Source organism: Neoarius graeffei, chromosome 12 (assembly GCF_027579695.1).
Source record: "Neoarius graeffei isolate fNeoGra1 chromosome 12, fNeoGra1.pri, whole genome shotgun sequence".
Classification (NCBI taxonomy): Eukaryota; Metazoa; Chordata; class Actinopteri; order Siluriformes; family Ariidae; genus Neoarius; species Neoarius graeffei.
Genome location: NC_083580.1, coordinates 6,840,052 through 6,866,318, shown reverse-complemented (window position 1 = coordinate 6,866,318; position 26,267 = coordinate 6,840,052). Strand labels below are relative to the sequence as shown.

Here is a 26,267-nt window from a genome sequence, read left to right as displayed (position 1 = left end):
CCTAAAAAACATTTCCAAACTAAGAGGACCTGTGTCAAAAAATGATCTGGAAAAACTCATACATGCCTTCATCTCTAGTAGGGGCGGCACGGTGGTGTAGTGGTTAGCACTGTCGCCTCACAGCAAGAAGGTCCTGGGTTCGAGCCCCGGGGCCGGCGAGGGTCTTTCTGTGTGGAGTTTGCATGTTCTCCCCGTGTCCGCGTGGGTTTCCTCCGGGTGCTCCGGTTTCCCCCACAGTCCAAAGACATGCAGGTTAGGTTAACTGGTGACTCTAAATTGAGCGTAGGTGTGAATGTGAGTGTGAATGGTTGTCTGTGTCTATGTGTCAGCCCTGTGATGACCTGGCGACTTGTCCAGGGTGTACCCCGCCTTTCGCCCGTAGTCAGCTGGGATAGGCTCCAGCTTGCCTGCGACCCTGTAGAAGGATAAAGCGGCTAGAGATAATGAGATAATAATAATACTTACTTAGGCCGACTGCCCATTCTTGGGCATAGGCCACAGACTAGATCCCTCCATCTGATGTGGTCCTGGGCCCTCTCTACCAGCTGTTCCCATGTGTAGCCGGTTGCCCTCACATTAGCATCCAGGTCCCGCCTCCATGTGTTCTTCGGTCTTCCCCTCTTCCGCTTCCCCAGGGGGTTCCAGGTGAAGGCCTCTCTTGTGATATTTCTTTCTGGTTTGCGCAAGGTGTGCCCTATCCATGTCCAGTGTTTACATAGAATGATGGTCCCTACTGGTTGTTGCCTGGTGCGGTGCCACAAGTCCTCATTACTGATGGTCTTAGGCCAGTAGATTCTAAGAATTTTCCGAAGGCGGGTATTTATGAAAGCTTGTATTTTCCGTGTTGTGCTGGCTGTTGTTCGCCATGTCTCTGCACCATACAATAGAACACATTTTACCATTGTGTTGAACATCCGGATTTTAGTACCGGTAGTCAGTTCTGATGATCTCCAGACTTCATCCAACTGATGGAAAGCTGTTCTTGCCTTTCCTATCCGTGCCTTTACATCTGCATCTGTCCCACCTTGTTTGTTGATGACACATCCTAGGTAAGTGAAATTATCCACCTCTCCTAGTGCTTCTCCTGCCAGGGTGATGGGAGTATTGCAGTTTGTGTTGACCTTGAGGATTTTGCTTTTTCCACTGTGGATCTTGAGGCCTAGGGAAGCTGAGCTCGCGTCTGTTGAGTTGGTCTTCTCTTGCATTTGTTGCTGTAATAATAATATAGTAGCCATTGGTTTGCAGAACGTTCTGAATACCTTTTTTTTTTTTTATTCCTGTTACTGAATCGTTTTAACAGCAGATCTTTTTTTTTAATCAATTTAACATTCATGCTTCATAACACATTATGTTTCAGAGAATGTTCTTCATCCATCCATCCATTATCTGTAGCTGCTTATCCTGTTCTACAGGGTCGCAGGCAAGCTGGAGCCTATCTCAGCTGACTATGGGCAAGAGGCAGGGTACACCCTGGACAAATTTGCAAGATCATCGCAGAGCTGACACATAGACACAAACAACCATTCACACTCACATTCACACCTACGGTCAATTTAGAGTCACCAATTAAGCTAACCTGCATGTGTTTGGACTGTGGGGGAAACCAGAGCACCCAGAGGAAACCCACAGAGACACGGGGAGAACATGCCAACTCCACACAGAAAGGCCCTCGCCAGCCACTGGGCTTGAACCCAGGACCTTCTTGGTCTGAGGCGACAGTGCTAACTACTACACCATCGTGCCGCCCAGAATGTTCTTCAAATGTTCCTAAATAATTTTATAGACTTTTCTGCCCTCTTGTAGGCAGAAATGATCAGTTTTGAGACTTTAATTCTAGGCTTCTGTCCTATGCTGTGTTTTCACCTCCAGTTTCAGGCATCCTGTGTTTCTCAGACACCATTCAACATGTCAAACAGAACAGGATTTTGACACACGTTTTTACAAAATGAAACATTTTGTTTAACGCAGCCACTGGGGTTGTACAAGTCAGTGTATTCTTAGTCCAGATTGGACTATTGAAGAAATTGCACCATGAAGGGCATATGGTGTAAAACCTAAATCAAATATGAGGATCATAAATCGGATTTCCATACTGGATAGTTTGGACAGGATGAGACGGAAACAGATGATCCACTGTGGTGACCCCTAATGGGAGCAGCCGAAAGAAGAAGAAACTATATTTTGTTGATATTAATATAAAAGCAACAGGTATGTATGTGTATTACCATTCCATCCAGGATGTATTCCCACCTCACCCTCTGGATCCACCATTGCCAGAATTATAATGCTACGAGTTCCATTTCTGAGCATCAGGGATCAAAAATGGCAAAAATTCTAAGAAATATTCCACCTTCTAACTTATTAATTCATTCATCTCTTTATTCCAGTCAGGGGATTAGTTGATCTGGAGTATGTCCTGGGAAGAACTAGGTGTGATATAGGAATAGACTCTGGATGTAACGCCAGTCCGTCACAGGTCACCATGAAAACATTGATTCATACTCCGGGGTACTAAAATGTTTTTTGGAGGTGAGAGGAAACTGGAGGAAATCCAGATAAACACAGGGAGAACTGACATTAACCTCGATTATTAACAGTTTTAATTCTCAAATAATCAGTGTAACTCGGAAAATGTCTTTGATAGTTAGTTCCCTGTGTAGCTAGGTTTGTATTTGTGCTCAGCTTACTGTTAGAACACACCATTCACACTGTTTTGCACGCGCACACACTTTCCAAAATCTCACTTTTATTGAAAAAATATTTAACCTTAAAAACTTATACAATGTAGCAGGCAAGGTCTATAACACAATAATATGAGCAAAGAGCAGAAATAAGAGATTTATAATAGAATTATGCACTCAGACATATAATAATAATAATAATAATAATAATAATAATAGAGCATTCTCTCTTTCCACCCAAGTGCTTTCTGACAGTGTTGTTCACTTGTAGACTTGGATTTTCACAGCACTAAACAGCTGAGCGCATTACAAAGATCTATTTAGGAATCCACTCTGTCTTGGAAAAACTCATCATAATTCTGGTTGCCAGGTTCCTCATCACTCTCCTGGAAAAGATTTAAAAAAAAAAAGAAATAGAGTGATAATAATATGGTAGATAAATGACCATAATATAGATTATGAAGAAAACGGAACACAAAGCAATAATAAATCATCATAGTATGAAGATGTACACTATACACTTTATTTAAAAAAAAAAAAAAAAAAAAAAATCATCATCATCATCATCTCATTATCTGTAGCTGCTTTATCCTGTTCTACAGGGTCGCAGGCAAGCTGGAGCCTATCCCAGCTGACTACGGGCGAAAGGCGGGGTACACCCTGGACAAGTCGCCAGGTCATCACAGGGCTGACACATAGACACAGACAACCATTCACACTCACATTCACACCTACGCTCAATTTAGAGTCACCAGTTAACCTAACCTGCATGTCTTTGGACTGTGGGGGAAACCGGAGCACCCGGAGGAAACCCACGCGGACACGGGGAGAACATGCAAACTCCACACAGAAAGGCCCTCGCCGGCCACGGGGCTCGAACCCGGACCTTCTTGCTGTGAGGCGACAGCGTTAACCACTACACCACCGTGCCGCCCTATAATAATAATTATAATAATAATAATAATAATAATAATACCACCACCCCAGGGCTGAGGAATTCCCACAATGCAGCATGAGCGAACATCCATTTAAACATGATATTATTTCCTGCTTTATCTTATGTATTTTTTTCCCTTTATCCCATTTTATATTTTTCAATTTTTTTTTATACTTGTTTAAATAAATGCAATAAAGTCTGTTTTTGTTTTTTGTGTTTAAGATTTCGTTAGCAAGTTTTGGGATTTTGTTTTATTTTTATCCTTCATTTGAAGTTTTAAAGATTTTGTTTTTGTGGTTTTGGCTTTTTTTTTGTGTGTATTAAATATGCCGTTTTCGGATTCTGACATTCTGTACAAGTCTGTGTTTGGTTTTGTATCCAAGTTTGTTTTTTCAAAACGTTTGTCATTTTTAAATCTCGCACATTTCTCAGTTCTCTCTAAACATTAGTAATTAACGATTATTCGCCAAAGGTGACGTGAATATCGGTGAATAAGAATCAAGACGAAGTCGAGGTTATTCTTCACCGATCTTCACTGAGCCTGATAATTGTTTTAGTACAAATACACAGGTTATTATTTAAAAAATAAACAGTATTAAAAAATTATTTACTTCAATCCAGGCCTTTCAATTAGGTACACGAAACCTGCGACGGATAACGTCGTAGGCGCCCAAATTAAGGTCAAGCGCCCAAAACATGCTACCAAAAGTAAAAAAAAAAAAACAAAACGAAATGTTGATTAAATAAACTTGGCTGCATAAAACCCAATGTCTTGACTTTCTTCTTTAAAAACACTGAAATTAGCGAGAATTAGCATGCATTTCTTGTAATTGACGCGAAATCTGCACCATTCCCATGTTGTTCCGGGTTCGTCGAACTAGCCGTAAGCCTCGTGCAGAGCACGAATTCTCCATCAACGGCGATCGGCACGCCATGATTTCATGGAGGAATGAGACTCGCGTACCAATGACCAGAGCGGGATTTCCACATTAGGTAAAGCTTCTTTCTCCTTCTTTTATATTGTTTTATGGTGGTTGGAAAACAGCTTTTAGGTGCATTACCGCCACCTTCTGTATCATTTAAAAACCTAAAAATAGCCCTATATCCCACATTATCTGACCTCAACTGCAATATCTCTCTGATATCTAGTGTCATATGATTTAAATCAGGTAAAAGACTGAATAAAAAGAGAGCTATTCAGGACACAACTGTGTGTATTTAAGATACAGCTTGCATCTTAAAGGAACAGTCCACCGTACTTCCATAATGAAATATGCTCTTATCTGAATTGAGACGAGCTGCTCCGTACCTCTCCGAGCTTTGCGCGACCTCCCAGTCAGTCAGACGCAGTCAGACGCGCTGTCACTCCTGTTAGCAATGTAGCTAGGCTCAGTATGGCCAATGGTATTTTTTGGGGCTATAGTTAGATACGACCAAACTCTTCCGCATTTTTCCTGTTTACATAGGTTTATATGACCAGTGATATGAAACAAGTTCAGTTACACAAATTGAAACGTAGCGATGTTCTATGCTATGGAAAGTCCACACTATAATGACAGGCGTACTAACACCTTCTGCGCGCTTCGACAGCGCATTGATACGGAGCTCAGATATCAATGCGCTGTCGTAGCGCGCAGAAGGTGTTAGTATGCCTGTCATTATAGTGCGGACTTTCCATAGCATAGAACATCGCTACGTTTCAATTTGTGTAACTGAACTTGTTTCATATCACTGGTCATATAAACCTATGTAAACAGGAAAAACGCGGAAGAGTTTGGTCGCATCTAACTACAGCCCCAAAAAATACCGTTGGCCATACTGAGCCTAGCTACATTGCTAACAGGAGTGACAGCGCGTCTGACTGCGTCTGACTGCGTCTGACTGACTGGGAGGTCGCGCAAAGCTCGGAGAGGTACGGAGCAGCTCGTCTCAATTCAGATAAGAGCATATTTCATTATGGAAATACGGTGGACTGTTCCTTTAAATACACACAGTTGTGTAAGTGTGGGTGGAAGGAGTGACTTGGAGCTTGGTCCTCTTGTTGATGATAGTCTTAGACACTGGCTTTTCATTTAAACTAAGATCTTTGACTTGACTACATGCTGTGAATTGCGCTGCCAGTTCTTGTGATGTGAATGAAAAACCTTTTGTGTCGCAGGTCTACTACACAGGGATGAGAGTGGGTGGTCACCAAAAAAGCAGAAAACAAGATGGCGCCCGAAGCCAGGGGTCTGGGAGGGATACCCCCCCCAGGAAAATTTTGAAAAATAAGGCCTTACAAACCACTTTTCCTGCAATCTGAGCTGTAGTAGATAAAAAAATCTGTTGTCTTTTTTATATATTTACATGAAAATATGTTTCAAATCAATAGGAGTATTGTTTGAATTCAAAATAAAATCACATTCTACATTCAAGGGTATGGTTATAATTTATGATCAACAAAAATGACAAACTAAATTCACATTAAACGTAAGTTTTATTAATTTTCAAAATGTTCATATATTAAATAAAATTTCTTAGGGAGAAAAGGTCAGTCACCCTATGTCCTCATTAGTTGCATATGATTTCAAAGTCTTTTGAAATATTTAAGTTTTCAAAACTGTCAGCATTAATTCAGATTTACTGACCATCATATACATGTTCAATGTATTAAATCAAATGAATGCTAAGTTTATGGGATAATGCCTATGTACACTTTATACAATTATTTATAGTTCACAGTCACTTCTCATTTTCATTTAATCATTTCGACGACTTCTTCAGCCTTTTGGCCAAAGACAAAAGCTTGTCAGTCCTCTCTCTGTTTTTTATACCAGCATCGATTTCACGTGCCTTCGCTTCGTCTCGCTTGTCAATTGTATTCGGCATTTTGAGTAAAAAAGACGATACGAAAGAGAAACGTATTTTTGAAGCGCAGCGGCGATGAACATGTGCAAGTTTCGATAAAACAGAACGATGCGGGTACTTTTGTAAGAACTGTTACGATTGGCTTTTGTTCTCTCCCACACTCTTGTAACAACTGTTATGATTGGCTATCATGCTCTCGCCAGCAATGTTTTGGCCAATTACATTGTAGATAACACGTATTCTACCGCGAGACTTAAGATGGCGAAAATGTAAACATGTAACATCGTCGTACGCTTGAGTATCACGAAGGAACATACCCCAACCCCCCTCAATGAAAAAAAACATCTCAACGGATTTGGCATAATATCGATTTTCGCTCAGAAAAAGCGGAAATCCGCCGAAAAGCAGAAAACTCTCATCCCTGACTACAGGTTTGTCTCTTTGACAGCAACAGTGCATAACTTGCTTTTTCATTCACAGGCTCCTTTCGTCCAGGCTCTCCTCAGGCCCCAACACATCTTTTAAATACTAACTAAGGCCAAGTTTACATTAGACCGTATCTGTCTCGTTTTCTTCGCGGATGCACTGTCCGTTTACATTAAAACGCCTGGAAACGCCGGGAAACGGGAATCCGCCAGGGTCCACGTATTCAATCCAGATCGTGTCTGGTCCGGTGCTGTGTAAACATTGAGAATACGCGGATACGCTGTGCTGAGCTCTAGCTGGCGTCGTCATTGGACAACGTCACTGTGACATCCACCTTCCTGATTCGCTGGCGTTGGTCATGTGACGCGACTGCTGAAAAACGGCGCGGACTTCCGCCTTGTATCACCTTTCATTAAAAAGAGTATAAAAGTATGAAAATACTGCAAATACTGATGCAAATACTGCCCATTGTGTAGTTATGATTGTCTTTAGGCTTGCCATCCTTCCACTTGCAAGTGGTAAGTGATATGCGCTGAGATCACACAGCGGCTCAGTCCCGAATCACTGCTCGTGCGCTTCACTCGCGCGCTCTGTGAGCTGCGCAGGGCCGGAGTGCGCACCCTCCAGAGGGCACTCGCTGTTCAGGGCGGAGTGATTTGGAGTGCAGGATGCCTGCGGAGCCGAGCGTATCCGTGTATTGGTGTTGCTGTGTGCACGCGAATCGTGTATTGGTGTTGCTGTGTGCACGCTAATCGTTTTAAAAACGTTAATCTGATGATCCGCTGATACGGTCTAATGTAAACCCCACCTAACTGTATTCTAATTATTTTTGTCATGTACATCAAGAGGGATTAATGCTGTAGACATTTTGCAATAAAGGTAAAAATAACATTCATAGATTTCTTTATTTATTCATAACTTTGTAGCTAAAAAAGCAGCAGCAGGTTTAAACACAGAGCGCTGGGACAACAGCACTTTGCGCGTGCAGAAAAGCCCAATTACCCTGTATCACGACGCAAAAAGCCCAAATTCAGAAACACAGGGTGTAGCCCAAATTATGCAATCGAAAGGCCTGCAATCTTCAAAAGCAGCATACAAATATAAGAACGGTGCGGCGCAGACTTGTGTTACTTATCTACGCCGAGTCACATAAAAGACTTTGTTTTGAAATCGATAAAATAAATCACAATTCCACCTTACCTTTGAATAGTTTTAGACCAAACTTCAGAGCATCTTTAGTGCTTTTAGGAACAGCGTTTTCTTTCATCATTTGTAATTCTTCCTCACTTACGGTGACGAAGCGATCGGCCGCCGTTTTGCCAAGTCGCTCGAGGTGATTATCGAGAAATAGTCTGAATTTCTCGACCAATCAGCACATGATTTCCTATAATCACCTCTGTATTTATACGAATCACCATTACTCATAAAAATCTGTCTAAGTCTTGACTCAAATGTTAGCGTTTAGGATACAGCCGTTATCTGTCATGTCGTACCGTTCTGCTGGGTTTATCTATCCAGTCATCAGGACATCTTAAGAGTCTCCGAATGTCTGACTTTAATACATTTATTCATGTGTGTTGAACGAGGACTAAAACTCCAAGTTTTTTATGACCTTTTTGTGTAATTACGCATGAAGCACGACACACAGAATCACATGGCACAACATGGACGTACCTTGGGCTCCTTAACCTCCAGGTCCTCGCCGTACTGTATGGAGAAGTCAATGTGTTGGAGAACAATGTTGATGCCTTCGTCATCAGTGCGGTCAAATGGCAGGAAGCGCACCATGCTGTAGTCCTCAATCTAAAGGAAAAAAAAAAATGACATCTGAGCCATTTTCAATTTTTATATAACATTTACAATATAATTTTTTGTAGGAAAAAGGAAACATGCCATGAAATATATCATGAAAAAGTTTTGGCACCGTGATAATACTTATTTGCATCTTTTCATCACGACTCTCATTCCTACTTTATAATAACCGACTCACCAAACCACAGATCGCTTTGGTGAGTTTCATGAATTTTTTGCTCCTCAGCGTGACAGAGCTGTCCTCCATCATCGAATACATATCCGGATCGAGATATCTGCAATAAACATGCACACATCATCTCTCTGTCTGCAACATGCTATACTCCGTACATTAATAATCATTTTTAAAAAATTACACTGTTAACTCTCACTTACTTCTCAATCTCTTTCTTAGCTTTAGGACTCAGTAGGTCCATTTTGGTCATGATGTTGACCTGAGGGATTTCTAGTGCCACCATGGCACTCAAAGCTGCCATGACACCGGAAATGAACTGGAAAGCAGAGGATTTAGAGAGATTACTTTTCTGGCAAAATTACAAATCCAGATTTAGTCTTTGAGGAAGGTGATGCCAAATCAATAGACAACGTTGACAAATAAGAAGGAGAATGATCACAGGGACTAACGGGTGAATGGCTCTGTTACCTTGAAGCTCTCGACCATAAATTGAGAATCAACTAAAAAGACGCCACACACACGAAACTCCCACTGCTGGAGCTGCTCGACTAACTGCTTCATGACAGGAAGATGAGTGTAAAGCTCAATCTGACCTGAAATGATACACAAACATTTTATATTTATTTATATATCAGTTAGTGAGTGAGACAGAGAGAAACAGACAGACAGAGAAGGGAAAAGAGAGAGAGCGAGAGACAGACAGACAGAGAGCAAGAGACAGGCAGACAGACAGAGTGAGAGAGAGAGGGGGGGAGAGAGACAGACACAGACACACAGACAGACAGAACGAGAGACAGACAGAGAGACAGCCAGACAGAGAGTGAGAGACAGACAGAAAGGCAGATAGACAGAAAGACAGAGAACAAAAGACAGACAGAAAGACAGGAGAGCGAGAGACAGAGAGCAAGAGACAGACAGACAGAGAGTAAGAGACAAACAGGCAGAGAGAGACCCAGAGACAGACAGACAGACAGAGAGCGAGAGACAGACAGAAAGGCAGACAGACAGAAAGACAGAGCAAGAGACAGACAGAGAGTGAGAGATAGACAGACAGAGAGAGACAGACAGACAGACAGAGAGAGAGAGACACAGACAGAAAGGCAGACAGCAAAAGACAGACAGAAAGACAGGAGAGCGAGACAGACAGACAGAGAGCGAGAGACAGATAGACAGACAGAGCGAGAGACAGACAGAGAGGGAAAAAGAGAGACAGACAGAGGGGGGAGAGAGACAGACACACAGACAGACAGAGCGAGAGACAGACAGACAGACAGAGAGCGAGAGACAGACAGAAAGGCAGATAGACAGAAAGACAGAGAGCAAGACAGACAGAAAGACAGGAGAGCAAGAGACAGACAGACAGAGAACAAGAGACAGACAGAGAGTGAGAGACAGACAGAGAGAGAGAGAGACCCAGAGACAGACAGACAGAGAGTGAGAGACAGACAGAAAGGCAGGCAGACAGAGAGCAAGAGACAGACAGAAAGACAGAGAGTGAGAGACAGACAGAGAGAGACCCAGAGACAGACAGAGAGTGAGAGACAGACAGAAAGACAGGAGAGCGAGACAGACAGACATTTAGTCACTGCCTAAAAGTGGAGCTCCTGATGAGTTTACGAGCAAAATATTTGCATGGGCGCATAATCCCCCTGAATAGAATAATAATATTACAGCACCATGAATGAACCATTGAATTGTGTCGAGTTTTTCACCTCAATAAATCACTGCATTGTCTTGTGACAGTGAGGCCAATAATGAGATACGCATGAATACGTAATGTATTTATTCCTTTCTTTGACACCACATTTATTATGGTGTAACTCTGCTGGGTGCCTGGTGGACAGCAGTAAACCAGCGCCTTCACTTTACAGCATTACTATAGAGTTACCATCAAATATCAAACCTGATGTGCCAAACAGTTGTCTGGTTCCATCGGTCACGTCCACACGCCTTTGACTTTGCAAAAGCTTTGTATTCTGTATCGCTTTTCTGGTTTTGAGCCCGTTTGTGTTTTTGGATTGTGAGTATTGTATTCCCTCGGATATCCTGTCTGTGTCTCACTCCACCACTGTCTGTGTTTCACCTCTGCCTTTGTCTCCGTTTCGAATCTGTTTGCTGGTGTGTTTTCAATAAAACTCTTCCTGCACTTACGTTATTCTATCGGCCTTACGTAACAGAAACTATCTATTATCCAGGAAGAAAACAGACTAATAAAACCGTTTTAACTAGTTTATGAAACTGTCGTGAATATTTTCCATAAAATGTGTTCGTAAATAATCCCACATTATTTTTTAAAAAGCAAATTTTAAAAAATGATTTTAAAAAATCATTACTACATACAGTAGTTATGACTGAATATTATCAGACATAAGAACGAATTGATATCGATCCACGGTCGTTTTAGATTATCTAACACTAAGGAAAGATGCTCATAATTGCTATTGAACTGTACAATAATTATGGTTACACAAGTGTGCAGAGGAGGGCGGCACGGTGGTGTAGTGGTTAGCACTGTCGCCTCACAGCAAGAAGGTCCTGGGTTCGAGCCCCGGGGCCGGCGAGGGCCTTTCTGTGCGGAGTTTGCATGTTCTCCCCGTGTCCGCGTGGGTTTCCTCCGGGTGCTCCGGTTTCCCCCACAGTCCAAAGACATGCAGGTTAGGTTAACTGGTGACTCTAAATTGAGCGTAGGTGTGAATGTGAATGGTTGTCTGTGTCTATGTGTCAGCCCTGTGATGACCTGGCGACTTGTCCAGGGTGTACCCAGCCTTTCGCCCGTAGTCAGCTGGGATAGGCTCCAGCTCGCCTGCGACCCTGTAGAAGGATAAAGCGGCTAGAGATAATGTGATGTGTGTGTGTGATGTGAAGTGTGCAGAGGAAGAAATTGTTTAGGTTAAAAAAAAAGGCAGACAATGCAAAGATATGTTGCCCACTATGAATGAATGAATTAACTTTTTTCCCCATCAATAGTTTCCGTAAATTGTGTTCGTAAACAATCCTACATTATTTTTTAAAAAACAAATAAAAAATAAGCGCTGGATAAAAACCCATCTAGCTTATAGAAATAAAAATACAAATTTCGTTGTCCGGTGGTTAAGTGTTTGAGATACGTTGCCTTGCACTGATGATCAGTTCCCTGTGGTGGTACACGGACGTCATACAGTCGCAAAAACCAGGTCGATGTATTACCACCATATTCTCTTAAAGTGCTGATGACACGTTTTTGACATCTTTGGCGATGTTTTATAACATAAAAAGTAATTCCCGATGATCCATATATTAATTCATGAAGGCGCCTATTTTACAAGTTGTGATAAAAAACGCGGCTATTTGGGCAAATTTGACGGGGCTGCAGCACCCAGGAGACGAAAGAGGAGGAGGGGCTATATGACGTCAGCGAAAGAACCTTCCTCCTAACTTACCAGTTTGTTGTTGATGCGGCAGGTGTTCAGTTTATCATTATGAGTATTTTTATTAGACATTTTATATATATATATATATATATATATATATATATATATATTAGTTATTATGCCTTCGCGTTGTGTTGCCGGCTTTTGCTCCAAAACCCACAAGGATGGGGTAAGTTTATTCAAGTTTCCCAGAGATCCCGCGCTGCATGCGAAGTGGGTGAAGCAAGTCAGGCACACTTGTGACAAGTGGGAGCCCTCACCAACATCCGTCCTGTGCTCTGAACACTTCGATTTGGATTGTTTTGACACCCTTCCCAGCTTAAAAGAATCTCTTGGGTGTTCAGTTCAGCACAAACGTGTGCTGCTACCATCAGCAGTGCCTACAGTATTCCGGAGGGGGTCTACTAGTAGCTATGCTGGATCCAGCAGTCGCCTGGGACAAGCCGACTCCTCCAAAGACAGTCCTCCTGTCAGAACATGTGTTGAGAAACGACATAAGATAAAGGTACGTAGAGCTATAGAGTGCTCCGACATGATGCTAAAAATAGTAACCATGCGGTCTGCGCGGCCATCTTGGAAGTGACTCGCTCCAGAGCGCTCATAGAGTACACATTCATGATAATCATAAATGTAATCATAAAGTCGGCGTGATATCAGTCATGTATTTGCTTGTGAGAGCTTGCGGCTTTCATGTAACTGCCGCCTAGCAACGAGAGGCAAGGGGTAAAGAGGGTAGGCTATCATAGATTCTATTCGGAAGAGATCAACACATGATTGCTTAAAAATTAGGTATTTTAACAATTTGCATCTGTTTTGTGATTATCGTGACACTTGTGTGTTATATAGAACTGTATGTCTTATCAGCACATCGAGGATCTTCCACCGGAGGCTTTAGCAAGTACTCGTAGCAACACTACACTTTACCCTTTGCCATGCGTTGTTAGGGAACGGTAGCAAGTACCCCGATGACCGACTTCAAGAATAAGTAGAAAAAATTTAGAAATGACACTTTCCAAAAGTCATTTGAGCTTAGTGTATTGCATTTCCATTTATATTGTAGGTTCTTGCTGATGTTTTTGCGGAGTATGACGCAGCTGCTGAATCAGAAGCTGCAGAGTTTGTATGTACTAGTTGTGAACATTCACATTATTATCAATCTCATTTATTTAAAATCAGATAAAATCATGCCATCATGATCACTGCTTGAAGTACCAGTATTTGGTTGTTGAAGAGCTAGCACTAGAGAGTTCACCGGCGTTTTCATGCGCCATTTCCATTGAGTAGAACAGCCAGTGAACCGCAGCGTGTTCTTCCGCTGACGTCACAACATGGCCGCGAACCACGGACCCAGTTTTCTTGCGCTGTGCAATTAAAAGTTGGATATTCGTGTAACAACAGCTTCTTTTCACGTAATTATAACAGAAATCTAACATGTTTGCCATGTTGTATAGTTTATTTAAGAAATTGCATAGAGTCATGTTCGTGTCATCAGCACTAAGTATGGAGCGCCGCTATGAATAATATAGTTTCAGTCCAGTGAATTGTTCATTTAGTCATCATGACTTATGGCTTGTTAATCAACCCAGAAGAACTTCTTTAAAGTTTGAATTTGTTCAAGGTTCTCTATTACTTCCATCAATTTATTTTAATGCACGATTCTCTTCAACGTAATGACATAACGAGTTAATAACCTGGGCAGTCGAAAAGTATGTAGTCATCCTCAACATGCCCAAGACTTTCTTCCAGCCAGTCGAAGTTACTAGCGAAGTACTCCATGCAGAAAACCAATCCTCCGTTCGGGCCGAACCTCAGCGAGTCATCCTCCATCACATCATCCACCTGGATCAACTCTCGGATATCTGTTATTTTAAGGAAAGTGAAATAGCAGAATAATCATTCGACCTTCCATATGTTCCTCATAAAAATTGTATTTATTTATTTTAAGGGTTTAACTCCGTCACGGGATTAGACTCAGGGTATTTTCATTCCTGAACTTTTTATATTATGTCCAGTACTCTGCCGAAGTCTGAGGCATCCTGGGTTTTTTTCTTCCTTTTTTCAGATAAACTTTGTTATAGTTTTCTATTTCATGACTTCTACGTTATCGAATCAGAACATTACAAAAACATTTTAGGGTTCCAAACGTTCGTTCATTTTCCAGCACAAAATTAAACGTTACAGAAAAAAAAATTTTACATCTGAGTAGCAGAATACGTAAGAGAGCACTTTTCAGATTAAAAAATAAAACATAATGAAGGCTACTGCAAAAAGGTTTGGGTGCAAAATGAAGATGCGAGTGTGACAGTCAAAATGTCCAGAAGAACTGTGGCCGGTTCTGTAAGATGCTCAGGGACCCGACACTACCTTTTTTTTTTAAAGCAAAGGGTCGTCTCACACCAAATATCGACTTTGTTTCATTTATTATCGCTTACTGATTACTGTTTATAGTATTTTTTTAACATTGAAACATTTCATTTCATTACTTTTAAGCCATTTTTGTTCGACGGCATTTCTTTACATGCGCCTAAGACTTTTGCACAATACTGTACATAAAACCCAAATGAAATGAATCAATCCTGAATAATTTTTGTACATACAAACAACCAGAATTCTCAGCACCCTTGGTAAAGATTATAATTAAAATGTTCGGGAATATTTTTTAGTTAAATGACCTAACAATATGATAGAACTTTTAATCAAAGTGAATTCATTCTAAACACAAATCACAAAACCCTCCTGGGAAAAAAAAAAAGACAACACAGAATTATTGGCACTCCTGCTATTAGTGCTTTCTCCAACCTCCCTCTGCCAAACATACTATGCTTTGTAACGTCGAAGGAATCGGAGACGACTCCTGAGTACAAGGATTCACACAATTCACAGAGCAAATGACAAGTGAAAATAAATAAATGCTAAATAACTAATTATTAGATGAATTAAATACAACCCCGATTCCAGAAAAGTTGGGACAAAGTACAAATTGTAAATAAAAACGGAATGCAATGATGTGGAAGTTTCAAAATTTCATATTTTATTCAGAATAGAACATAGATGACATATCAAATGTTTAAACTGAGAAAATGTATCATTTAAAGAGAAAAATTAGGTGATTTCAAATTTCATGACAACAACACATCTCAAAAAAGTTGGGACAAGGCCATGTTTACCACTGTGAGACATCCCCTTTTCTCTTTACAACAGTCTGTAAACGTCTGGGGACTGAGGAGACAAGTTGCTCAAGTTTAGGGATAGGAATGTTAACCCATTCTTGTCTAATGTAGGATTCTAGTTGCTCAACTGTCTTAGGTCTTTTTTGTCGTATCTTCCGTTTTATGATGCGCCAAATGTTTTCTATGGGTGAAAGATCTGGACTGCAGGCTGGCCAGTTCAGTACCCGGACCCTTCTTCTACGCAGCCATGATGCTGTAATTGATGCAGTATGTGGTTTGGCATTGTCATGTTGGAAAATGCAAGGTCTTCCCTGAAAGAGACATCGTCTGGATGGGAGCATATGTTGCTCTAGAACCTGGATATACCTTTCAGCATTGATGGTGTCTTTCCAGATGTGTAAGCTGCCCATGCCACACGCACTAATGCAACCCCATACCATCAGAGATGCAGGCTTCTGAACTGAGCGCTGATAACAACTTGGGTCGTCCTTCTCCTCTTTAGTCCGAATGACACGGCGTCCCTGATTTCCATAAAGAACTTCAAATTTTGATTCGTCTGACCACAGAACAGTTTTCCACTTTGCCACAGTCCATTTTAAATGAGCCTTGGCCCAGAGAAGACGTCTGCGCTTCTGGATCACGTTTAGATATGGCTTCTTCTTTGAACTATAGAGTTTTAGCTGGCAACAGCGGATGGCACGGTGAATTGTGTTCACAGATAATGTTCTCTGGAAATATTCCTGAGCCCATTTTGTGATTTCCAATACAGAAGCATGCCTGTATGTGATGCCGTGCCGTCTAAGGGCCCGAAGATCACGGACACCCAGTATGGTTTCCCGGCCTTGACCCTTACGCACAGAGATTCTTCCAGATTCTCTGAATCTTTTGATGATATTATGCACTGTAGATGATGATATGTTCAAACTCTTTGCAATTTTACACTGTCGAACTCCTTTCTGATATTGCTCCACTATTTGTCGGCGCAGAATTAGGGGGATTGGTGATCCTCTTCCCATCTTTACTTCTGAGAGCTGCTGCCACTCCAAGATGCTCTTTTTATACCCAGTCATGTTAATGACCTATTGCCAATTGACCTAATGAGTTGCAATTTGGTCCTCCAGCTGTTCCTTTTTTGTACCTTTAAACTTTTCCAGCCTCTTATTGCCCCTTTCCCAACTTTTTTCAGATGTGTTGCTGTCGTGAAATTTCAAATGAGCCAATATTTGGCATGAAATTTCAAAATGTCTCACTTTCGACATTTGATATGTTGTCTATGTTCTATTGTGAATACAATATCAGTTTTTGAGATTTGTAAATTATTGCATTCCGTTTTTATTTACAATTTGTACTTTGTCCCAACTTTTTGGAATCGGGGTTGTATTTGGCAAGATTATGCTAAAACATATTTTTGAAAGGACTTCAGATAAGTTAACATTATTCATGTTAGTGTAACTCTGTTTTTACATGCTAACTAACAGTGTCCAAGTTAACTAGCTGTGTACTTACAATTTGTACTTTGTCCCAACTTTTTTGGAATCGGGGTTGTAAGCAATAATCGGAACAATACAGTGACACACACATGCACTGTATCCTATTGTGATAACATTTTTTTTTTTGGATGCACAACACAAGTGACGTACGGAATCATACAATTAATCTTCGAGTTAAAAAGGATTTTGTAAGTGATTAGACTTTTTAAGTCCATGGGGATGCCCATAGGCCATAAATCCATGTCATGGAGGACGAAAGAAGCAGAATGAGATATATTTTGGTGATATTTCTAAGGCCCTGTCCACACGGCAACGGATTCAGGTGAATCCGATAAAATTTTTTATCGTTCCGGCCTGGCGTCCACACGGCACCGGCGTTTTGGGTGCCCCAAAACGATATTTTTTGAGAACGGTTTCCAGAGTGGAAAAATCTGGCAACGGCGCCGTTGCGAAGTTGTCTGGATGAGTAGAACGGATTTGTTTACGATGACGTCACAACCACATGACTAGAACAAGTCATCACGCCGGGTAGAAGAAGGGGTTTATGTGCATGCGTCCTACTTCTTCTATTGTTCTGGTGTTTCCGATGGGACCGTCTTACAGCACACGTAGAGGTGTGGCATGTGTATTGCACCGTTTTCAGCAAGCATCGCGTTGCCATATGTACCTGATATTTTACTGATCCGTTGCCCATGTGGACGCGATATTTTTTTTACCCGCTAAAAAAAAATCTCGTTGCCGTTGTCGTGTGGATGGAGCCTAAGAATCAAATCATTAGTTAATGATTAGACTCAGTACATTCGCCACACGTGGCCAGATTTCGACTCTCCTGCTTCAGGAACCCGTGTACGGATTGCTCTCACCTGCCATGACTGGATAATCAAAGTGCTCTGCAGCTGGGTCGAGGTTTACGACCTGTATGGAACGGTTTATGGTTTCAGCGTGCTGGATCAGGGTGGAGCAGTATGTACTCTGCAAAAATAAATAAATCCGTGCACAATTAAAGAGTGTACATATTGTTGTGTCCTGTACTTTTATGTAGGACAAAACAGACAACAGGAATTAAATAGTACAGAACAGCCCTTTTTAAAAAAAATCCTAGTCTATTTGTATTACATTGACGTAGTGGTACATTTTTTATTGACTATACGAAAACATTTATTATTTCTTTATGCAATAGATAAAGCCATCTGAGCAGGTTCCCTCGACTCACCAGTCAGGCTTTACACACTGATGTTCACCATCATTCCCAATGCCCCTTACACTTCTTTGTTAAACTCTTCTTGGCTAGGGCGTAATTTTGGGTAGGGACGCTAGGGACGTGTCCCTACCAATATTCAGCCGCTACTGTGGAATCACGATCAATAAAACCGATGTCCTAACCTGAGCAATGATTATATGGCACACAAAGGGTTAAATGTATAATCCCCCCCTCTAACGTAGATATCATTCTCTGATTAGCTACCTGTTTCTCGCTAATTCTGGCTATCCCAGCTGCTGTAAAAGCAGCACACTTCCCACAGCAGCCGTGACTACCCGCCCGTATCTCACACAGCCATGGATGGAGATGTATGGAGAGGTAAGGGTGGGATTTGAACCTGCAACCCTGGGATCCAAAGACCAACTCCCTAACCATTAGGCCACAGCTACCCTCATTAACCTATAAGATCTGCATGACATGAAATTATGATTGCTAATGGAAAAAAAAAACACCTTTCGGAAGCTCTGCCTTGGATCACTTTTGTGTCCCCACCAATGTCAAAATCAAAGTTACTCCCTTGCTTCTTGGTGATATTTACAGGTAAGGAAAGCAAGTGACCTTTATCTTCATGACGACTCACCTTTTACAACTACTCACCGTCAGTTTCTTTTTATCTGGGTTCTTGATAGAAACTATACTATTTTGTATTAAATGCATCAAGTTTTATTTGTTCTGCCATGACCAAACATGACTTCCTTCAACAAGAAATACACTAAAGAAGTTTAAGAAATATATTTCTAAAGGCAGCACGGTGGTTAGCGCGGTCACCTTACAGCTGACGTGGGCCTTTCTGTGTCGAGTTTGCATGTTCTCTCTGTATATTCTGGTTTCCTCCCACTGTTCAAAGGTAAAAATACCCAGCCACTGGGGTTGCACAAGCCGGTACCTACTTAATGCCAGTCCCAAACCCGGACAGATTGGGAAGGGTTGCATCAGGAAGGGCACTGATAAAAAAATTTAAAAAATAAAATAAAATATGCGGCTCATGATGATCTTCTGTTGCGACCCCTAATGGGAACAGCTGAAAGAAGAAGAAATATATTTCTAAATCTATTAAATTTTATTCTGATTCATTTTACGATGTTCAAAGTGAAAAATCACCCTTCTCCTTCGCCCGTCCCGTGTTTGGTCCCTTTCCTAGGGTTTCTTGGCTAAGTAAGTACAGTTGGCTAGCCACTCCTCTGCTGCACTGCTTTTGGTGGACAATTTAGAGTAGCTAATGGAGCACTTGCATGTGACGTCACAGCCGATCCAGATTGTGACAGACGCCATCTTGTCGGTCAAACGCCATATTCCGCCTTCTACTTCTACTTCTGGTTCTACTTCTGCTTTTACTTCTACCTTTTCTTCTGGAAAACCCTACTATATACAATTCTACTACAACGGCTGCGGCTACAAGCTCTCCCTACCTGTGCACGTTTTTTATGTTTTTTGTGTGTATTTTTGCGTGTTGTTCGTCTGTACCGGACTTCAATATCCACTACAACCGTATGGACTTACTGGACATTGGTTTCCAGCAGAAAATGACGGTTTGTAGCGATTTCCATCGCATGCACAACATTCCGGACGAGATAGCGAGACCAGCGGGGTCTCCGTGGATTGTTATTGGAAGCAAAGCGAAGGAGGCAGCGCCAGGAGCGGAAGCAAAAGCGAGGCTACAGGCAGAGCCGGCCTGTTGACTAAGCTCAGAAAACAGCCACTCAAATCTCCACTGCCAAGCCTCTACCTCTCCAACGCCAGATCCATGTAAACAAGACGGACGATTTGGAATTACAGCTGGAATTACCTTATTCTATTCTATAATCGGCTGGTCAATACTTAAGTGATTTACCCATCCAATGAGGATTCTTGTTTACAAGATGCCACATCTGAGTCACTGACAAATCCTGAATTTCTGTAAAGATAACTGTCCAGAGATTTATAAGCACGCAGTGCTTCACCACTGAACAGCGAGGGAAAGTTAATGAGGTAATTATACACGTCTGGGTATTCCACCTCTGGCAGTTCAAAATCCGGTCGTGAAAACTCCGTCCGGTAAGCCATAAGGGTCATAAATCTGTAGGTCGTTTATTTTAGACATACATCTAGTTATCTGTTCATTAGAAAAATGAGCCGTGTAGTCCGTCGGTTGAAATTGATCCATTCTGTACACGAGTGCAGCAGTATTCAGCTGTGTTTTTGACCGACAAGATGGCGGTTGTGTACTTTCCGGTCACGTGACTGCAAGATCTCTATAGGCCATTTGCAGGAATTGGTCACGGGTCAATTTTCCCCATAGCAACAAGCCCGTGGTGGGCAAGCTAACTTGACATTCCTTGACAACCATAAGAGTTTGACTGGCGATGCGAAGCAATCCATTTCTATAATAGCTGTTTTTACCTTTTCTGCTGTCTTTTTTGACCCGAATTTTCATGTGTACTTGGAAAAAGTTTGTGGTTTTAACTTCTGTCATAAGTTAAAGCGAATCATTGGCCGTAAAAAAAAGAGAGATTTTTGGACTCAAGTTGGTCTCTGCAGAAAGAAATTCACGCGCGAAATGGCGGATTTCTCAGGTATGTTTATAACTTATAATTTCTCCTTTTCTACCTTTATCATTCGCTTAATGTGTGAAGATTCTTGAAAATAAATACAGATATATCTGTAGATGTGTTTTTAGCTGATAAGAAGCAGATTTATTCGCATCATGATTCGCTTTAACTTACGACAGAAGTTAAAACCACAAACTTTTTCCAAGTACACACGAAAATTCGGGTCAAAAAAGACAGTAGAAAAGGTAAAAACAGCTATTATAGAAATGGATTCCTTCGCATCGCCAGTCAAACTCTTACGGTTGTCAAGGAATGTCAAGTTAGCCTGCCCACCACGGGCTTGTTGCTATGAGGAAAACTGACACGTGACCAATTCCTGCAAATGGCCTATTAGCCAAACTGCATGTCTTTGGACTGTGGAGGAAACCCATGCAGATATGGAGAGAACAAGAACATGCAAAGTTCACACAGAAAGATCCCTGCCGGCTGTTAAGTTCAAACCCGGAATCTTCTTGCCGTGAGGCGACAGTGCTAACCACTGCACCACCGCGCCGCCCATCCTTCTTCATGCATCCTCATTTGTAATTTAAAATGCCAAAAAGTATGATGAATAAATCAATATGCAAATTAGCCTATGACGTTATATATCAGCCTTTTTATCAATCTGTATGTTTTAGCTACTTTCCTCTGAAAAGACTTGGAAATAATGAATGAGGAACAAAAACGTTAATCTTGTATTATAATACATAGGGCCAAATTACTCAATTCTGATTGGTCAATCAAAGAGGGCTTTTTTCCTTAACACGGGGCCGTATTTCTGAAATGCTATTGGCTAGTTCGTTGCTTGGTTACGGTTACAAAAATTAGCAAATTTTGTCAACATAATGGCTTTTGTAAAGAAGTTCCAATAAAATTTTGTAAACCACTTTCAAAATCCTCGTGTCGTGTTGCCGTGTCATGATGAAAGACGCTTTAGAAACTGATTCAAACGTGCAAGATAGTCTTGCGCCCTGATTGGTTCAGAAAACGTGAATGACAAATGTTGTGAACTTGAATGGCTTTCGAAGTATGAATTTGGCCCTAGATATTATAAACAGAGGCGGCACGGTGGTGTAGTGGTTGGCGCTGTCGCCTCACAGCAAGAAGGTCCGGGTTCGAGCCCCGTGACCGGCGAGGGCCTTTCTGTGCGGAGTTTGCATGTTCTCCCCGTGTCCGCGTGGGTTTCCTCCGGGTGCTCCGGTTTCCCCCCACAGTCCAAAGACATGCAGGTTAGGTTAACTGGTGACTCTAAATTGACCGTAGGTGTGAATGTGAGTGTGAATGGTTGTCTGTGTCTATGTGTCAGCTCTGTGATGACCTGGCGACTTGTCCAGGGTGTACCCCACCTTTCGCCCGTAGTCAGCTGGGATAGGCTCCAGCTTGCCTGCGACCCTGTAGAACAGGATAAAGCGGCTAGAGATAATGAGATATTAAAAACAAGTAATCGTATGGTTCCTGTGGTCGCCAGTGTCCTGTTTTACACCGTGGTGTGCTGGGGGGGGGGCAGCACATCCAAGAAGGACACATCCAGGCTAGACAAACTGATCAGGTGGGCCGACTCTGTGGTCGGCATGAAGCTGGACTCTCTGGTGACGGTGGCAGAGAAGAGGTCTATGGACAAACTATTGAACATCATGGACGATGCCAGTCACCCTCTGCACACCGTCATCAGCAACCAGCGGGGCCTGTTCAGTGATGGAATGCTTCTTCCCAAGTGCAGGATGAACAGACTTAAAAACTCCTTTGTCCCTCATGCCATCAGACTGTACAACTCCTCTCTGGGGCGGAGGAGGGGTAACAGGAGGACAGAGGACGGGAAGGAGCAGTAGTCTAGCCTGACAAAAAGCAATACTGGACAATGTGCAATATCTATCCTGCTGGCCCCTTCCTCTCTTCCGCATATCTTATTCTTTTTATATTTGTATATGTAAATACTTAATTTAATTTATCTAGAAGTTTTTTCTCTATTTTCTGTTCTCTGTTTATCTGTAATGATGCTGCTGGAACCTTAATTTCCCTGAGGGAACCCTCCCAAAGGGATCAATAAAGTTCTATCTAATCTAATCTAAAATTAAGGATCAATTTCACTCATGATTTTCAAAACTTCGAAATCACTCGTGAAATTAATCCTTAAAGGACATGGGACAATGAAACATAAATGCACACTATATCAGTTTCTTTCCATTAAAAATATGAAATAATTGCATCAACAAATACAAAATTATCTATTAAATTCAGCAAAATCATTATATTCGTGATGATTATATGGCATTTCTGCTGGAGCTCCGATATGCATATTTTACAACCGGAAGAGCCGCTGTCACGTGATCATACGTCACAAAAACTTTCGGGTACAGCACAAGCAGGCAGATGCATATGGAGAAGTGTGAATCGTGATGATGACGAATGCGACAAAATAGTTTTTGTGTCTTGGATGACAAGAAAATTGTTTCGTTTTTAGAGTGTTTAACGTACATTGAACATCATGGTGTATTGCGACCTCCTAGTCAGTCAGACGCGCTGTCACTCCTGTTAGGGGATTGAATGAACTCTCACTCTCAGAATCATCTGACCCGTCAGACTAAGAAAGACAAGATCCATGTTCATGTGAATTTCCAGCTATCGGTTCGAATTGATAGGGTCTAACTTCACATCTCTGTGAAACATCGGGAATGTCACTGTCGATGGTGTCCATTTCGGTAACCTGTTTACATTAGATACCCAAGCGCTGGCTCCTTGGAAAGTTTTTGTGACGTCACGGGTCACGTGACCACCTAGCTAATTAATAGGCTTGGCACGGTTATGGGAAAAAAACCGAACCGTACGATACACCTGTTGCGGTGCAATACGCGTATAAACCGCGGTACCCCTATTTAAGACGTTCGCCAAAAAAAAAAAAGCCGAATGCCCATATGAAACCACGTGGTTCTCTTTCGCGCGAACAGGGGTGATAGCGTTCCGGCGCTGCGCCGGATTTCCGGCGTACCGCGGCGCCGGAAAAAAAAAAATCTAGTTCGCCCATTATCCTGTGTCATTCTGAGATGCGCAGATAGACAGTAAAGGGAATTCGGAATTCCCTTTACTGTCTATCTGCGCATCTCAGAATGACACAGGATAATGGGCGAACTAGTTTTTTTTTTTTTCCGGCGAGGGGAGGGGAGGTTTGTTTTAAACAGTGCAGTGATTGGTTTTATTGCAATATTTTATATTGGCTGTGTGTGTATTTTGTTATAAATCGTTCTAAGAATACAGTGGCACTTTAAGATTAGATAAGAAATCCAGCCATACGTTTCAAAACACTGCACTTTAATTTCAAGTGAAAAAATACATCCTCACTCTCAGGGATTAGAAGAGTTTTTGATTCGGTTTTTGTATATAGGTGGTTGGTTGGTCGCCACATAAAAGTTTAAGTTTTAACACACACATCTGTTCAAAAGTAAGCTTTAAGAACTCATTTTTATTTCTTCCAATTATGAAAACTCTGTATGTGACAAAAGACACCTGGTTCCTCTAGATGCCACAACATGGCAGCAAACACTCCTGATACTTTGTATAAATACTGTAGTAAATAAAAAAGCTGTTGAAATCATCCATGTCTTCCCTCTTGCTGTTTCAAAATACTACCTGGCTTTTCATCAGAGATTGTTCATAAAATGTGCTTATGTCAACTCAAACTCAGTTTGTGCATGATTATTTCATTGTAACTATAATTTTAACCTCTCTTAAATGCTGTATCCTAAACTATGTTTACTTAAGGTAAATAGTAGGCTATATGCCCAAATACAGAGTACTTAAGATTTAAAAAAAAAAAAAAACCGCAATACGTACCGAACCGCAGACCTCAAACCGCAACTTTTGTGAACCGTGCCACCCCTACTAATTAACGAATCATTGTTTTACGCTGATGTATAAAAAAGTTGAATGTGATGATTTTCACATTTTTGACGCCCTGCAGTGATTTAGATGGCATTTCTTATGTCCTTTATACATAATTATACCCAGAAAAAATCCATGTCCCATATCCTTTAATGAATCAACACCTACTGACCAATCAGAATCGAGAATTCAACAGCACTGTGACGTCACAACATACAACTTCCCGCATTTGCCAGTACTTTTATAAAGCTGACCGACTGCATTGTTACTTCCAGTCATGTAAATATTATTTGTAATAACCATATTTTTCTAGTCGTGTGTTTAAATATGGAGTGAATGAGATGGAAACAGATAAACAATAAATAAAAGGAATTATTTAAATAAAAAACAAGCTGCTATCTATTGGTACCTTGCCGCTTCCAGCGGGTCCCATTACAAGCTGTGCATAGCGAGGCATTTTGTCACTCTTCGACCCTACAAAATTATTATTTATAATATCTAATAATGTTTTGTTACACTATTTAATATTAAATAACCTCCGAAATGTTTATCATCTTAAAAATAACGCGCACACAAGCTGCCGCACAACTTCCATGCTCCTTTCAGTCAATAACATCCTGTGACGTGGGTTAAATCCCAAACAGAGTCATAGCTGACTTGTCTAGTTCACTACATAGGACGTTAGACGCCTTTACTTCCTTCTGTGTCTAGTGCGCTTATGCAGGAAGTAGCGAGTCATTTGGAATTCAAGCACTGGTGGCGCTACGGAAGGCGACACGGGTCAAAAGAGATGCGTTTTTTATACGTTGTGCTGTAAAGCGTTTCCGTAATCAGCTGTAATTTATAGGCTGTGAGTTTAGAAGACTTGACTTAAAAAGAGAGACAAAAAAAAAAAATACTAGAAAATACCAAATATGAGCTAGGAATTCTTTCCAAGCATCAAGGTAAGTTACTCTTAGAGTAAAGACTCTCTACAGGAAGTGCACGGTCTATAATTGCACTATTAATACATGTTTTAATCCCATCAGTTATTAAAAAAAAATGAGGAAAAGTAGTTATTTGGTTATATTTCATATTTGAACAGAAACAACAGCAACAAAAAAGTCACAAATTTTACATAATTTACTTTTATATCACAATTATTTTGCTTTAATATAAAACCTTATCTGTGTACCAGACTTTTAGACACCAATAAACCCTACTGTAAAACACAGATTTTATGTGATCTTTATTTTACTGTTTACAGTATATACTTATCTGGTTTTTTTTGTTCATATAAATTGCTTGTATGTTTATTATTATTCACTTTATTTCACAAAATGTGGCCTGAAAAGACTTACACGATTAAAAATACCAAATGAATCAATCATTCTTGTTCCTCTTGTAGTTAACAGCTGAGCAATAATTAAAAACTGACTTAGTCCCTTAAAAATGCAAATAATAATCTAAAAATAATCTTATCAAATATAAATATGTATATATATCTAAAGATGGCACTAAAATTGACTTAATCTAATAAATAAATTTACGTACACTTGCTCCCTCACCAGTCTCTCTTTTTAACTTTCTTAAAATTATTAACACATCTCCTGACCAATCAGAATCAGGAATTTTG

The 26,267-nt window shown here is 41.0% G+C and overlaps 1 protein-coding gene across 2 annotated transcripts; it reads right to left on the bottom strand.

Annotated features, from left to right (window-relative positions):
* Positions 1-2,729: 2,729 nt before the first annotated feature.
* Positions 2,730-25,288, bottom strand: gpn3 (GPN-loop GTPase 3). 2 transcript variants are annotated; one of them, XM_060935428.1, is made up of 8 exons: positions 25,062-25,288; positions 17,812-17,920; positions 13,980-14,147; positions 9,347-9,471; positions 9,079-9,194; positions 8,882-8,978; positions 8,566-8,694; positions 2,730-3,067 (listed from the first exon to the last, which is right to left on the bottom strand). In XM_060935428.1, the coding sequence occupies exons 1-8, from the start codon at positions 25,107-25,109 to the stop codon at positions 3,002-3,004; spliced, it is 858 nt and encodes a 285-aa protein (XP_060791411.1). In that variant the 5' UTR covers positions 25,110-25,288; the 3' UTR covers positions 2,730-3,001. The 2 variants fall into 2 exon arrangements, with proteins under 2 accessions (XP_060791411.1, XP_060791412.1); XM_060935429.1 differs by lacking the exon at positions 25,062-25,288 and adding an exon at positions 18,162-19,482.
* Between the last annotated feature and the right edge of the window lie 979 nt (positions 25,289-26,267).